The sequence below is a fragment of the Diabrotica undecimpunctata genome, chromosome 10 (assembly GCF_040954645.1).
Source record: "Diabrotica undecimpunctata isolate CICGRU chromosome 10, icDiaUnde3, whole genome shotgun sequence".
Classification (NCBI taxonomy): Eukaryota; Metazoa; Arthropoda; class Insecta; order Coleoptera; family Chrysomelidae; genus Diabrotica; species Diabrotica undecimpunctata.
The window spans coordinates 46,373,925-46,390,102 of record NC_092812.1 but is presented as its reverse complement, the minus strand read 5'-3'; the positions used below and the strand labels follow the sequence as shown (position 1 = coordinate 46,390,102).

The following is a 16,178-nucleotide window of genomic DNA, read 5'->3' as shown; positions in this document are numbered from 1 at the left end:
GAAAGGGCTAAGTTGTGAAGTATAATACGTCATAATTATTATACGTCATATTATACGTCATAATTAATGATTATATATGCAGTTTTCTAAAACAAACTTCATTCGTCTTAATTATTTAAAGTATATACTGTACAATTTACTCCAATATGGTAATATATTACTGTGTAAAACCACACCCAATATTAGAAATATCAAAAGCGGTTGTCAATATTTGTTACAATCATATAATTGTAAAATGATAAATTGTAACAGCAACAACGAAACAGTCGTTATTTATAGTTAACGAATACTTTTATTTTACAAGAGTAATTTCACAAACACTGAACCGCCTTTGAAATATTAGACTAATTAATATATATCTATATAATTCATGCCGTGTATTGTATGTGTGTCTTCTGCTAAATTTGTATGTTATTAACTCAAAATGAGCTATAAAATATTCGTCTATTCCACTATTACGTTGGCTGTATTGAGTAGTTATTGTGATTAACGATCCGTCTGTGCTACTGCACCATTAATGAAGTTATAGATGTAGCAAGATATCCTAAGTGTGTCACTTAATGAGTGGCACGAATTGGATTTAGAGTAACTAAAAAATCGAAAGTATGGAGAATAACTTATATCGCCCATCGTACTGTTCCATTTTAACGTCATGATAGCGTTAGAAGAACACATATGCTGCCAGTGGACCAAGAGGATAGCAACAGGCAAAGGAAACGCATATTGTGCCAAATCTGCGTGGCCATTGTGTGTCTAAAAAGAACTTATAATCGGTCTACTTCATACTAGACCTTATAAGTACTATACATAGGGAGCTTTGTAGGTACGAACCCTTTATTTCTACATTCTTCGTGGGACCAGAACGGAGGAGGTTCTCCAGCAGACTAATTAAGCATTACCACTCCCCACAACATGTCTCCGGTACTTGTGGGATCAGAATGTATAAAACTACTTTCAAAAGGGATTCTCAGAACACCAAGGAAAAGAACCCCAAAATATCGGAGAAAGAAGTCAACGTTAAAGGATTATGCAACTTTTGACAAAAAACTACTTCTCTGAAGAGAACCAACGTGACCCAGACTGCTAATTAATTGTGGATTGTGTCCATCAGAAGTACTCTCCCGACGATAAAATTACAAAAAAGAGCAAACATACAACCTTCTCCCCAAAAAATTATGGTAGTGGAAGTTATAAAACTGCTCTAATGGAGAACGATATAGCAGTGATCCATAAGAAGTTTTCGGGTGTTCGAGAATGAAATAGGGTTTACAGATCCCCTAATAAAACTTATCGATGAAGCACCATCTGCTCCTCGATATAAAGGATGTCAAGGAAAGATGAGTGGAAAGCTGTTAAGGTTTAAAAACTTCCTAAAACCAAATGTGGGGATACGAAGCTGACATAGACCGTCTTTATATAAAATAGAATGAAGCGCTGGGCAATTAGAGACTGGGATACCAATGAATAGGAAGGAAGTCTATGACAATCACATAGGAAGGAAGGAAGAAGAAAAGAGAAACGTTGTGGGGGTAATATAAGAAAGAAATGCTTCCCGGTGATAACAAAAGAACAGGTTCGGTACAAAGGTTTTACGGGTAATTGCCAGAAACAAGTAGTGTCGTGTCTGAGGTAACAAGAAGATGATGATTCATATGGTTAAAAGTTATTTTGTGGCAGAACAAAGAAAAAGAGGTACAATATCTTGGAGTTGGTATATTCTAGCACCTACGTGGAGAATAATGCAGTAAATTCAATGGGCAATCACTCTCTGTATCATCTGTAATATTCTGACGATGTAATTCTAAGAGATAATACAAAAAAAGATTAAAAATCTGGCGGAAAAAGTCCTTACCAGAGTGGTGGAGCTGTGAGACTGAAGGTTTAAAGAAATTAGGTAACTTCGTTACTGTGTCGTGCCTTCAAGCGACATCAAGGGCTCTACGAGTGATCCACCTATTCCCTAGGACAAGAATAGTCTAGGAACAAACACAAAATCAGCCTCAACGTAGCATCATTCATCTGGAAACTATAAAATATGATCCCATTACAGGCCATACTTCCGGAAATGAAAAAACTACTGAAATGGGATCAGGAAAATCGCTATGAAGCTCAGTAAAGACCGAAAATGGCCAAAATGGCTAGTGAGCAGGCAAAAGCGTCGCAGCGAAGAAAAGGTTTAAATACCTGTTGAATCAAGACTTCGACAGTTTGAAAAACGATTGAAAGAAACACGTCACAGCCAGACAGAGAAAATTTGCGTTAGATATAGACCCGTAGAAACACCTTACATCCTTTCTATACATTTCTCCAAATAAAATCTAAATATCTAACTAGAGAAATGCAGTTACTTATGATATCTATCGATGACGAATAATGACGATGACGAAGCATGGTGATGCACGATCTATTTGACTCTATGCGAAAGTGGTTTTCTTACTTTTTCTAGGCGTTGGTGCTCTTTCCAGTATATTACTTATATTACTCGGTGACGAATGAAGGTTATATTAATTATCTCCCAATAGAAGATACCTGTTTCATCACAATATTATGTAACATTAGAGTCGTTGTTGTCTTAATAGAAAACAGATGAAGTGTAAATCTTTTGTTTTGAGAAATAATTATAGTGATATCAGTTAAATTAAACAAAAATACATACAAATAAATCAACAGAACTTTCAATTCCATAAATGCAACGTTTTAACTGTTGAACACTAAGACTACATGCAATGTAAACATTGTTAAATTTTTAACTAGGTAATGGGAGATACACACATGAGTCAATCTACTTGTCTCGCACTTGAAAAGTAAAATATTACGTAGTGAACTACCACTAAGTGAAATAAAATCAAATGTAACTTACCTGGTACTTGCAAGTCGGGAATGCTCCTTGTTTTTCATGGAAACTGTATTACTGGAGTGTTTACACATCATTACTATGGCCATTATTAGGAATATTACATTTAACTACAAATAAACATATTTATTAAGAACGAGGAAGGCAAAGGAAGTTTTGAGGTTTCACAAATATAATTTTTTTCACATTCAAAAAATAATTTATAAACAATTTTTTTATTTTTTCTTTTTCATCTCTAGGTTAGACTGATCTCGCCGACTTGGCTAACCTCCAGCGGCTACCGGACTACAGGGACACCTACTCGCTCAACTGCCCTGGGCAGTGATTGAAGAGCCTAATACTGTGCTGTGCTTTCCATGATACAGGACAGCATAGCCCATCACTTTGAGTTTACACCCTTCTTCTAGGTTTACTTTCCTAGACGTGATAAGTGGGTAGAACGAAAATCAGCACTGCTCCGTTAGAGTCGGCTTTCGGCTCTTACAAAAACCTAGAACTGGTTGTGAAATTTGAAGCTCCGCTGCGTTAGCCAACAAGGTCAACTTGATATGGGTACCGGAACGCCCACGTATAGAGGAGAACAAGGTGGCCGATATCTTCTTGGACATTCTTGGACACGAATGTGTGATGGAGTGCCTTCAGTGCTAGGCAGGATAGTCTCTCAAGGAGCTTCCCTTGCTGAGGTTCCTAGGCTCTTGGACTAAAAGTGGAGGTATGAGGACTAGGCTCAATGTAGTGAAGCCTTCCAAGATTCACAATTCAACTCCTCCTACTTAATCGTACCATATTTTCTTTGACCTCTTTGGCGATCAGTATGCTTACTAAGTACTCAGTGTTTACTAAGGTACAAATATTAAAAAACTTCGCCGCAAATGGAGATCGAGCCCTGTTTATAACCCGTGCCTAGTAAGTTCAAAACAACACGTGCATATTTTTTTTCTTTATGGAATATAATGCTTCCTTGTGTATGAATTTTATTGCTATGAAACAAAAGTCTTCTTCAGCAGAGTGCAATATAATTAATTTTAAAATATCTTCCGAAGGTAAAAATTAATCTATTTTAAATTAATTAGATTAATTGTAATTGAACACTAGTCTACTAGAGGCGTTCATTCACCGGAGCCAAGTAAAGGAGATACATTTAAAGGAGCTTGTGGCTTTCTGTGAGTCTACAAGTTTAGGGACTAGACACCACGATACAGTAGGATGGACTCAGTTTACCAACAAAAAATTATGCTGAAATTAAATAAAGGCTTATAAACTTACCGATATGATAACTGCTACCGGTACAACGAAACTAAATATGAAGTAGTTGTCAGTCTGCAACCAACAGTGCCTGTAAGTTCCATATCCTTGAGGATATATTACAGCGGAAATAAATATTATAACAAAAGGAAGACCATAAGCTATACAATAATACCAGCGCATCCTAGACTTCTCAACTTCGAAAACTTCTATAAGCATAACATACAGTTGAAAACCTGAAAGCAAACAATGAAGCGATTGTTTAATATTTTAAGAATCAATTACAATGAATAACAATGGTATATTTCCAAGAAACATTATGTGTTCCATCATGAGAATTTATGACTAAATTCAAGTTTTCTATATTTTATGTTTAATGTAAAAAAAACATTTCCTTGTGTATTACTAGCTTTACGATAATTTGTAAAAACGAATAAAAATAAAACTACTTTTATACTTCTAAATGCTGGTTCTTTTACAGCAGTTTTTGTTATTTACAAAAAGTCTTCACTCACAGATGATCAGGCAGATAATCATAAAATTAAATTACATATAACATGTATAAAGACACCAGAGATGTGCGAGAATTCGCCTTAACATATTTATATTTACCTTCGAAGAACATCCAGAAGAAGGCGCACAAAAAGAAGTATTGCAGGAATCCAGCAATTACTCCACATACAATCCTATTCTCAGTCTGACTAATTCCGAACAAAAATATCACTTCGGCTATTAAAAGGCATATACATAAATTACAATGGATTGTCGTACGATCACTCTAAAAAAAGAAAATATTTATTATAGTTTGGATTCAAGTCGATTAGAATCAAGTAGTGTAATTGCGTTGGTTTTTGCATTCAAATCATAATCTTCAATAGTGAATTTTATATTGAGAGGTAATTTTTGTCCAACTAAAACTAAATTAAAATTTTTCCTTGGGGACCTAGTTGCGACAAAGTGCAACGACCGGGCAGATCTCATCATTGGCTGCGCAATACCTGCCATCTTAATCCAGTAAATAAGTTTTTTGGGACTTTGGAATAATCCAGGTATGTAGTAAGTTTTTTATCTACTATATACCCATAGAAAGAAAACATTCCGGTTTCCTGCAGATAATTTGTTGTTGTTTTTCAGTTGTCAAACGCCTTGTTTCAAAACAAGGCAAACGCGTTGTCAAAATATACCTACACCTTTAATATTGCGTCGTGTGCAGTGTTGCAGTGTGTAACAGACCCTCAAAATTTCAGATCGTCCATCGATTAATTTAAAAGTTATTCATTTTGTGTATTCCATAGATTTTTTGTAATAACAGTATAAAAATAATGAAAATACAATACTTTAATGAGTATTTTGAGACAAATCTGACAGCTGCCAGGATTGTATTATCCAAATGTGCACTTGTTATGGAATTTAAGTGGTATTTTATTGCAATTTGGATTAAAAAACAAATCTTGTGTTTAAAACAAAAAAAAAAAAAAATCAAGAGTGTGAAGTGTATTTGGGAAAAAGAGAAGACAATGGTCTGATTCACGTACTTTCCCAATTCATAAACAGGGAGATCCTATGCTTTGCGAGAACTATAGAGGCATCACTCTGCTTCACACTTGCTAGTGTGTATTTAGCAGACTTCTGAGGAGATTAAGAGTCCGCAGAAACTTTGTTGCGGGAATATCAAACTGGCTTCAGGATCAACAGATCTCAGATCAGTTTACAACGGCTCAAATTTTTGCTTGAAAAGAAATTCACACAAGCAGTTGTAAGTATAAAATAAAAGGCGACCCACTATCAACAACTTTGTTCAATTTACTTCTGGATTCCTAAAAACAGTTACTCAAAATTATATTTTGATAATTATTTCATTTCCTTGTCACTCAATAAGTGAATTAAGAAAATCAAAATTTTATGGATGTGGTACAGTTCGCTACTTAGTGCAGTTCGTACTTAGTGAGTTTATTGCAGATAAACTATGACTAGGGAACATCTTGACGGGAGTGAAAAGTGGATAAAGCAATATATTTCCACAATCCACAGGAATTACAAAGGTGAATCGGAGGCAAAGAGATAGAACGCTTCAAGACGTGATTTCTCTACTCTAGGTGGAAAATTATAATAAGCACATGGGATATCTGGATAAGCAGATATGCTCAAATCCTGTTACCAAATAAGCAGAAAAAGCAAAATATGGTAAATGTGCATTTTCTTTTATTTTGTATGTCCGAATTCTTTCATTTTATTCTCGCATGGACTTATATAAAGATACTAGAAAGAGAGGTAGAAGTAAAAAGTTATAGTAAGTCTAAGAGGCATGTTCCAGTCGAGACGAGATGGGGGCTCAACATATGCCAATTTATGCGAATTTACAGAGTTGTGTACATTGCAGCTGTAAAAATGAACCACACAGAATTATATGGCAGTGTTACACTTGTAATGTAGGATTTCGTTTTGTACCATCAGGTATGACCCAGTGAAACCACCTCAAATATGAAAATTTATGTATTTTATTTTTGGTTATTGGTCATTCTAAAGGTTTTCAATAATTTTTGCGAAATTGTCCTTTCTATATTGCGACCTTAAAGATCTTTTAGGTATCTCGTATATCTGTGTTACTAAAATCTATTGAACTTATAGCACGGAGAACAGACAATGGAGGATTGCTCTGAAGAAAGCTTTGGCTCAGAACGAGCTGTGATGCCACTAATGATGATGATGATATCTCTATTATAGTCCAGGCTTTTAAGACTCTAGACTTCTCAGAAGCCTATTATGAATTTCGGTCCTAAAAAGATCTCATTAGGTTCTAGAAACGCCTCCATGTATTTATTGTATTGAAGAACAAGTGTTCTGTAGTTACAGACCTTATTGTTAGGCCGATTCATCTGAATTTAGTACTTTGCCTACTTTACAGTGATGATATCTCTGTGAGCAGTTTCTATTGAGAACACCAGTGAGTTCGATCTTCTGAACCTTATCAAAAAACATATCACTTGTGTTTCAGAACTAACCGAAACAGTACTCCACCAAAGAAATATCCAGGTACAGATACAAACAAGGTTTTGGTATATAAAATCAAATTTCTGATACGGAATTGAAAGTAACCATAGAACAAGCCAAGATGCACAATGGATGTAAAATCGACCATAACTTCGTGGGATAGGTCAGGTTGCGTACATTATGCAGATTATCATTTTGTACTACTCTCTTTAAGCCACTACAAAACGAGTGATGTATTATGTCAATAAATTTGAAATGCAGCATCAACTACAATATAAAAATTCATAAATAAAAACGTAGTTATACCAAAAGCAATTACCTTGAGTCCTCTAAATAACTGGAACGTAATGATTGCCAACACTAAACAGATGATGGATATTATACAACCAACATATGTAATAACTTGTAGAGCAATTTCATGCGCCATTGGTAGGTAAATCGCATGAACGTCCATAAGTATAGCAAAATTAGTTAAATGATCACAGTAACATGTAGTATGAGTTAAATTTGAGGATATATAGTCCACATAGCACCCCTCCTCGGACCAAGCGTTGGTGGTGTAATCCCAAAACACACAAGTTGGGTTGCTGACGTTTTCAGTTTTTAAATGCTGCAGAGTAAGTTTCACGGGTTCTTTTAGCTGGATATGTCTACCTTTGCCCAAACTTGCTGATATCACTTTGCTATTTAATACTTTGGACACATTGTTGCTAGGATTTGGCGTGTCAATCCCTTCTGGCTGCCATTGCAAGATTTCCTCTAGGCGATCAAATGCTACGAAGACTAGTCTAACTAAAGAACCATCGCTATTCTCTATTAAAGCTCCTCTAGGTAATTCTATAATGTCATTGCTCACTTTCCAGTGCTTTTTTGTTGCTCCTTCGGGGAATACTTCATAAGATAAAGATTTTACATCTAGAACTCGAACGGATAACACTAAAAAGGTAATTAGAATTTGTAAATACTTTTTGAACGAATAAATATTAAATTAAAATTCCTATTCCTAAATACTTACGTATATTTTTGAAATGTCGATCTACAGTCTTTTTATTATTCACAGTTTCAGCAAGAAGAAAAGCGTTTTCTTCTAGCTCAATGAGCAATGAAGTAGCAACATTCATTTGTTCTTTATAACTCAGATCTTTCCAAGATGAGCGTTGAGAAGCATCTAACAAGTTACTGCCGGTAAGGGCTACGTCTGAAAGTAATTCTGTGACGAATTGTTCTCTTTGTGCAGCATCAGGGAATGTTTGAATATCTTTGCTCATTTTTTCGGTTAATTTTTGTATGATCTTAGTTGTGAACATCATATCACCACCAAATAGTGTTTTGCTGCTAGTTACTTGAGCTAAGTCATTGGTTATCGACAACAAAGGGTCTCTACCAACAATAATTCTTTGTTCTAGGCTGGTTAACCAAACAGATCTACATTCGCTGAGGTCTGGATTCGGCGGATACCACTGTGGTTCTTTGGAATTTGGAAAAGCCTGGCAATGCCATTTCGCGAATCCTGTAGTGCCTCCTGGACATGGCTGGATAGAGGTCGCGTTAACTTTTGTCCAATTCCAGTATATACTACGAACCGTTTGGGGGCTGCAATGGTAAGGTATGCCATCAGAATCCTTGCCCCAGGACGGTAGTATGCTGGGTACTGAAGTATACATGACATCGTCTGCAAAAAAAAATAAAAGTAAAAAAAAGTCTGATAAAGGTGTAAACGCTATAGACGTTATCTTCAAATAATATTTATTCTATTTTTTATATTTTGTTTATTGTAACCTTTCTATTTTGTTGTATTAGTTTACTTTTAAAAGTAGTCGGCGCCCAAATTTTCTTACAATTAAATGGCTCGACAGCCAATTGATTTCGTGTTATAATTTTCTCCTTTCTAACGTAACTATAGTTAACTCCCGTTTATCCGCGAGCGAATTATCCGCGACTCTGTAGAAGCTTTTTTTAATATTAATGAAAACCTATTATTTTATAAACTAGATCTATCTATGGCATGCGAAGAAGAAGAAGAAGAACTATGACTGCTGCATAGTGGTGAGATGGGGCTGTTAACTTGTTTGTGTTAGTTCGCAAATCGTTCAGTTGATCGTTGTTGTGAGGTAGTGTTTTATTTTGAGCTACAGTGTATTTTTTATTGTTTTGTTACCATGTCCGAGAAAAGATAAAAAATTGTGTTGACGATTAATCAAAAGTTAGAGCTCACAAGTAAAATTGAATATTGTACTTCTCGTAAATGTATGTACCTTCAGTACGGTATCGGTGAGTCGACAGTGCGACACGTTTTAACATAAAAGGACAAACTTCTTCCATTTGCATCAATGTCAGAAAGCTCTTCTGCCACGAAGAAAAGAAAAACAACGAGAACCTCGTCTTACGTAGAATTAGGGACGGCGTTGGTAGAATGGATAGGAAGTTAGTAACATGGATACACTCATATCAGGTCCAATCATTGCTGTAAAAGCAAAACAGTTTTTTTGACGTCTTAAGCTTAGAAGGGGATTTTGATGCATCATCTGGTTGGCATCATTAACTCGGTTTAAGCAACGCGATGGGATACAGGAGATAGGACATCATGGAGAGAAGTTCAGTGGTGACCAACAGGGAGCTGAGAAATTTTAAAAGTGAGTTCGAAGAGTTTCTTTCTGCAAATGATCTGAGCTACGAACAAATTTAAAACGCAGAAGAATCGGGCCTCTTGTCAAGGTAAAGCAGGGGGCCATAAATCCAGCAAAGAACGGATCACGATGTCTTGCAGCAACGCTACAGGAAGTCACAAACTAAAGTTGACGCTGATTGGCAAGGCAAAAAACCTAGATCTTTTAGGTGCACTAGAACAGAAAAGTACCTGTTGATTACTTCAACCAAAGGAAAGGATGAATATAGATAAAAAAATATTTTAAGAGTGGTTTGAAGTCAAATTTTTACCAGCAGTCAAAAAACATTTAAAAGCAAACAATTTGCCATAAAAAGCTGTGTTGTCGATTGACAGCGACCCTTCACACCCTGAAACGCATATGCCTGCTGAGCGAAAAATATTTGCCAATTTTTTGCCTCCAAACTGCGTTAGTTAAATCTATGGACCAAGGTGTCATTGCGTCTATGAAGGGAAACTACAGAACAAAGTTACTTCGCTTACAAATTGAAGATATGAATCAACAGAGTTTTGGAAGTCATTCACTATTCTCGACTCTATTTACAAAATCGTATTTGCGTGGGAGTCTGTAAAGTCTTCAACAATTGTAAAGTCATGGAGAAAATGGTTACGAAACATGGAATATTGTGTCGAACTAGCAGTTGATGAAAGACTAGGAGAAGATGAAAAGGAATTGCCTGTACTTACAAGTTTAATGAACTCAGCTCCTGGGGGAGAGAATTTGGACGCAGCAAACCTGGAAGAGTAGTTAGACTGCGACGCTACCGACCCGGGATTTGAGAATTTAACGGATGAAGACATCCTAAGAAAATGCCGAGGAAAAAACGAGAAAAGTGATGAAGAAGAAGAAAAGCTTGTACCTGTGGACGAATGACTCACGAAGCGGCCTTGTGTCACGTGGATGAACTTCTAGAATACCAGGACGACGCGATACTCGCTGAAAAACTGATGCTGCGTAAAGTGCAATGTAGAATAAAGAAACACGTTTTCCATTCAAAGAAGCAGAAACAAGTGACAGACTACTTTTAAAAAGTGTAAAAATGTAAGTACACATTGAAAATTGTAAATTAAAGCTTTAGGTGAAACTACAATTTTTTTCTTTGCATTGATAAACGGGAGTTGACTGTATTATGTTCTTTAAAGGATCCCAATCTTGCTCAATATTTGTTCCAAAGAGGTGTGTGTATATAGCTGATTGTTTGAGGTGTTTTTAATTTTTTTGAGTGTTTCTCGTTTTTTGTTTTTAAAAAATTACGCAAAAATGTTTAGTGTATATGCACAGTACTCACATATATACTATAAAACCGATACTATACTTATATTATTTTAAATTTGGTTCATTATAGGCTTAGTATTGACATCATTTAAATTTTAACAGTCTATAGCAATTGTAGCATTATTTTGTCTCTTTTTAGTGGTTAAGTAACTTGTTAAAGTGGACACGGGCTTAGGTTTAGAGCCCGAAACCAGTCGTCCAAAGTCTTTTTTTATTTTACCTCTTGCAGGTGGAAAATTTTGAGAGGAATCTCTTACTATTTTGATTAACGTAGGTTTCTTCTTGTTCTGTCAACTCTGAGTTAATTTTCCCTATAGTGTTCCTGCTCATAGGAATATCGAAAAAAATTTTGCCGGTTTTTTAACATAAGTCTTTATTTTTCTACGCACTCTGTAAAATTAACATGTTTCTTTATTTCTCTACACGCTCTGTAAGATTACATGTTCTAACATAGTGTACACAAAGTATAGAAGATTAAAGTTTTATCTTAAGCAATTTGTTTTTATTAACCGTAAAAATCGTTCAAACTTAAACTTTTAATAGAAACGGTTTCACTAGAAATTCTTAGTTTTCTGTGTTTGTCATTAATTAAATTTTCAGTGTTAGTTTCATGTCATCTTTATGTTGGGTAAATGTGCAGGATAACAGGAATATCGACGTGTATGTTTTTACTCATAAGAAGTTTTACATCGGTTTATTCTCATCAAGTTTCCAACTTGAAATAAAAACAATTTAGTTGCTGATGCTTAAGTTTATATCAACCATGCAATTTAATTTCCTGTTTTGAGTTGAATTACATTCAAGACAGGAATGCTCAAATCAATTTAATGGTCTGGATAATAATTAACATGTCCAATTTTAGGTTAGTTTCTAATATTCGTGTATAGTTAAATAAAGAAATAATATCCAAATAACTTACAGGTAGGTTTATTAGATTCAGCCCCAATAGGAGTGACTGTAGTAAATGGAAGTGTAGTAATTTCATCTGGAATGTGATACAGTTTTTCATCCTCGTCAAACTCTCCTGTATTGTGTGGCTGTACAGGTAGCTGTGGCGGTGGCGTCACTGAAAAATAACGCGTCGTTGATGTAGATTTCGTTCTTGAAGTGGATGGACCTACAATAAAATAATGAATTTAAATTATTATATGTTTAAAATACAAATGATCTTGTCTTTCATGCCGAGTAAAGTTAATAATAATATTACTAACTTTAAACTTATACGAAACCGACTCATTACTGTCAAAACATGAAAAATATTTTAACAATTTCACTAAAACACCCGAGATTAAAAAATTATAAGATTTTGAATTTTTGCAATCAAATATTATTAGTTCGTCTGATTCATTCTTGTTCACTGTAGCAATTCGGTAGGATAGTGTTAGGTTACCTAGCTGTCGCATACTGTCGGTAATTGTATCAGTTGTTTTATTATTATTAATAAACAGTTGTTTTAGAATTATAAATAAAAAAAAAATAAAGTTTTTTGAACTTTTCAAGAAGCGATGTAGCTTTTCGAAATTTACAAATAATGTGCCATATGCCAAATTACATTACTTATACAATATTCGTAGCTAGTGATGCGTCTAGGTTAATCTATCATAATTACCCTATAGGTACAAATACATTTTTATTTGTACCATTCCAGTTCGTACCATGTGGACGACTTTTACATTTCGCGGTTAGACAGCTTTAACATATCGTTCGCTCACGGAACCACAGTTTCAAAACCGAATATTTGCACGATTCGATTGTCTAGGGACTGAACAATTTAAAATTTAAATTTTTGCTTTCTGAAAATATAAATACATAATATGATGTAATCACTATTCATCATCATCATTAGCCGTTTTGAGTACACTGCTGAACGTAGGTCTCCCGTAAATAATTCCATTGCATCCGATCTTGAGTACCTTGAATCCTAATGTACTGGATGCGGTTGATGTCCGACCATCTTGTTGGAGGATGTCCTCGATTACGAAAAGCATCGGGTCTAGGTTTCCATTTTAAAATTTTCTTGGTCCATCTTCCATCTCTGACTCTGGAAACATATTCTGCCCAGTTTCATTTCAGCGTTGTAATTCTTTTAATTGCGTCCGTAACATCAGTTTTTCCCTACCTATTTGATTTTGACTTCGCCATTACTCTCTGTGCCACTTATATCTTATTGATTACTTTTTTAGTATAGGTTAACGTTTCTGACCCATACGTTATAACTGGGAGTATCCATTGATCAAAGACTTTTCTTTTCAAGCACATGGGAGCTTTAGAGATTAGAGCTTTTAACATGGAGCTATCCTGGACTGAGTAAAATGCCTTCTCAAAGTCTACAAATATTAGCATCAATGGCTTGTTGTATTCTATAACTTTCTCTATCAAGGATTTTACTACTAGTAGTTGGTCATTCGTTCCAAAGCCACTACTAAATCCGGCTTACTCTAGTGGTTAGTGAAAATCTAGCTTATGTTCCAGTTTGTTAGTAGGTATTTTCATAAATAGTGGAGTTGCATAGTGCAAGTGATGTTGAAAATTGTACACCAACAGACATTATAGAAACGGCTCAAAGTAGATTCAAAAATGTATCAAATCGAATATGATATTCTATCATGAGTCTATGCATAACACATTGCAATGTTACGTGAAGATAAATAAAGTGTCCAATCCTCGTATATTCATAGAAGTGGTTCCGCGCCCCCTGGAAATTTTTTTTTTATTTTAATAGCAATTAAAAAGCAAGATATATTATGTATCAATATTTCCATGTTTTTAGATTAGATTAGATTAAGAGAGGTGGCCTTTCGGCCTACTCCACTGCGACCTTTTCAGATCTATTGTGGTCCTCTAGTCCTAGATAACATTCTCTAGCCTGACCCTTTTTATAAAGTCTAGTAGCTTCGAGACTGTATCTTCCATGTAGGTATTTGCCGGTGGATTTTCTTCTCCTAATGCAAAGAACAGCACATTTGCCAGACTGTCACACTGACATAAAATGTGCTCTGCTGTTTCTTCTTCGAGGTGACATAATCTGCACAGGTCATCATCTGATAATCCCATCAGCTTCAAGTGCCTATTCAGCTTACAGTGCCCTGTTAGAAGACCTACTGTGGCCTTGACTGTTTTCCTGTCTTTGCTTATTAGGTCTGCCGTAAATTTTGGCAAATGTTCTGTAATGAACTGTTTCGCCTGACTTTGTCCTGGTGAATTCTACCACCATTGACCTCTACAGAATTGAGTGCCTTAAGCGCTGCCTGACTATCTGTGACGATGGCAACTGAACAGAACGTTCTTTTCTGTCTTTCTATTTCTTTCACGCAGTGATGGATTGCAGTTATTTCCGCCTGGAAAACTGTCACATCCTTAGATAGACTTACCGGGAAATGTATCCCTTGATTTGTCCCTACTATGCCGGCTCCCACACCCTCCGATGTTTTTGAGCCATCCGTGTACCAGGTATGGCAGCTTGTATGGGTACACCTTTATTCCAGTCTTCTCTACCTGGTATCTTAATTGTGAACTTATTGTTAAAGCTATATCTCGTAACTGTTGCATCGATAGGTTTCCCCATCACAATATTGGCTTTTAGCTCTTCGATTAGCTTTCTATTGTCAGTACCATGCATCTGGCTTATATGTCGCTGACTATGGATTAATCTGTGCATCACTGATCTGGCTTCGCCCTGTATAAAGATATGAAGTGGTGGTAGATTCAACAGGACTTCCAACGATGCAAGAGTTGTTTTTATGGCCCCAGTAATACACAAGCATGCTAGCCTTTGTGTATTCCCTAGCAGCCTTATTGCTCCCACTTGCTGCGTCTTTGTCCACCACGTCACCGAGCCATAGGTTATCATGGGTATAATAACCCTTGTGTATAATCATAGAGTCATTTTGGGGTTAAGTCCCCAATTCTTACCACAAATTCTTCTACACCTGCCCAGGGACATAGTAGCTTTCTGTGTGGTTTCCATGTTTTTAGTATAAAGCTGTATTTTTATTGGCATAGGCAAGTGTCATATAGCCAGTCACAACATGTTAATAGTTTCTAAACAACAGAAGCAATATTGTGTCGTATAATAAAAAACTAAGTATAACATAAATTTAAACTTAAGTAGCATTACAAATTTTAAACGTTAAAATAATTATTAAAGATAAGACAGGGATAAAACATGCGACACTCGTTTCTCGTCTAGGGATCCACTAAGACAATGTTTTTTAAGACAAACTAGAGTAATTCACCGCCAACAGGTAACGATAAATGGGGTAAAACAGAGGTAAGGATTCTAATTACACTTAAATATTAAGCTTGCTTTTGTAGAAAAAATCCATTTAAGATTCATTTACAATTTTCAAATTTACAGATAGCACATAACACATATTGTTTGGAGTACATTTCCCTGCCTACAGCAATGCTCGTAGTGCTCACGTGTTTTGGAACGGCAATGCCGGCAATTCAGTGGCATTGCATGAACAGTAGCAGTGCAAGATTGCACCTACTCCAATCCAAGTAAGGGAGTATGCGGAAACCGAGACACGTCCAGTAAGTTGTTCAAAGAAAAATTAAGCGCTATGAGCGAAATGCATAAATCAATTTTTCTAAATCTCGTCTTCTTTTTTTTGTGGCTACTTAATATTATTTAGTTCAAAAGCTTACCTGGTGTTTGGGGCAGCGAAATAACTGCTGGCTTTGGCGGAGGCGTTGGATGAGTTGGTCTACTAGATGGCGCTTTGATGGTACTCCACATTGGTGGCTGGGACGTTATAAGCCATGGTGGACTAGGTCGACTCGTTGTAGTTGTAGTGGTGGCTAAAATGTCAACAAATTGTTTTATTACTTCGCTGAACCGGACTATAAATACCGTTTTTCAATTTAAGTTCTTATGGTTTGTGAAAAAAAAAAAACAATCGTTGTAAAATAAATAATAGAATCGGATAAAAATAACTAAAAGGTTCTGTTTCTTTGCGGTTTTTATAATCAATTCATGAAGGCGTTTGTTTATAAATTGTAAGGAAACTGTTTTAGTATTTCATGAAAATTTTATTTAGAAATCGATAGTCAAGTAATTACACTTCTTAAAGAATACTTAAATGGAAAATCGCTTTTATACAAAATTTCAGTTTAAATTATACACGTTACTAACTAAAAGGAAG

General features: G+C 35.6%; 1 protein-coding gene across 13 annotated transcripts in view; it reads right to left on the bottom strand.

The window, feature by feature from the left end:
- Positions 1-16,178, bottom strand: part of LOC140452463 (latrophilin Cirl-like) — a 931,875-nt gene that overhangs the window by 23,080 nt on the left and 892,617 nt on the right. For all 13 annotated transcript variants that reach the window (XR_011952194.1, XM_072546736.1, XM_072546737.1 and 10 more), the window contains 7 exons: positions 15,682-15,834; positions 11,951-12,148; positions 8,106-8,762; positions 7,410-8,026; positions 4,712-4,877; positions 4,121-4,335; positions 2,861-2,964 (listed from right to left, as the gene is read on the bottom strand). Coding sequence is in view for 12 of the 13 variants with exons in the window: in XM_072546736.1 (XP_072402837.1) it covers positions 2,861-2,964; positions 4,121-4,335; positions 4,712-4,877; positions 7,410-8,026; positions 8,106-8,762; positions 11,951-12,148; positions 15,682-15,834 (2,110 nt within the window). In the remaining variant the exon portion in view is untranslated. The remainder of the gene's footprint in view (positions 1-2,860; positions 2,965-4,120; positions 4,336-4,711; positions 4,878-7,409; positions 8,027-8,105; positions 8,763-11,950; positions 12,149-15,681; positions 15,835-16,178) is intronic.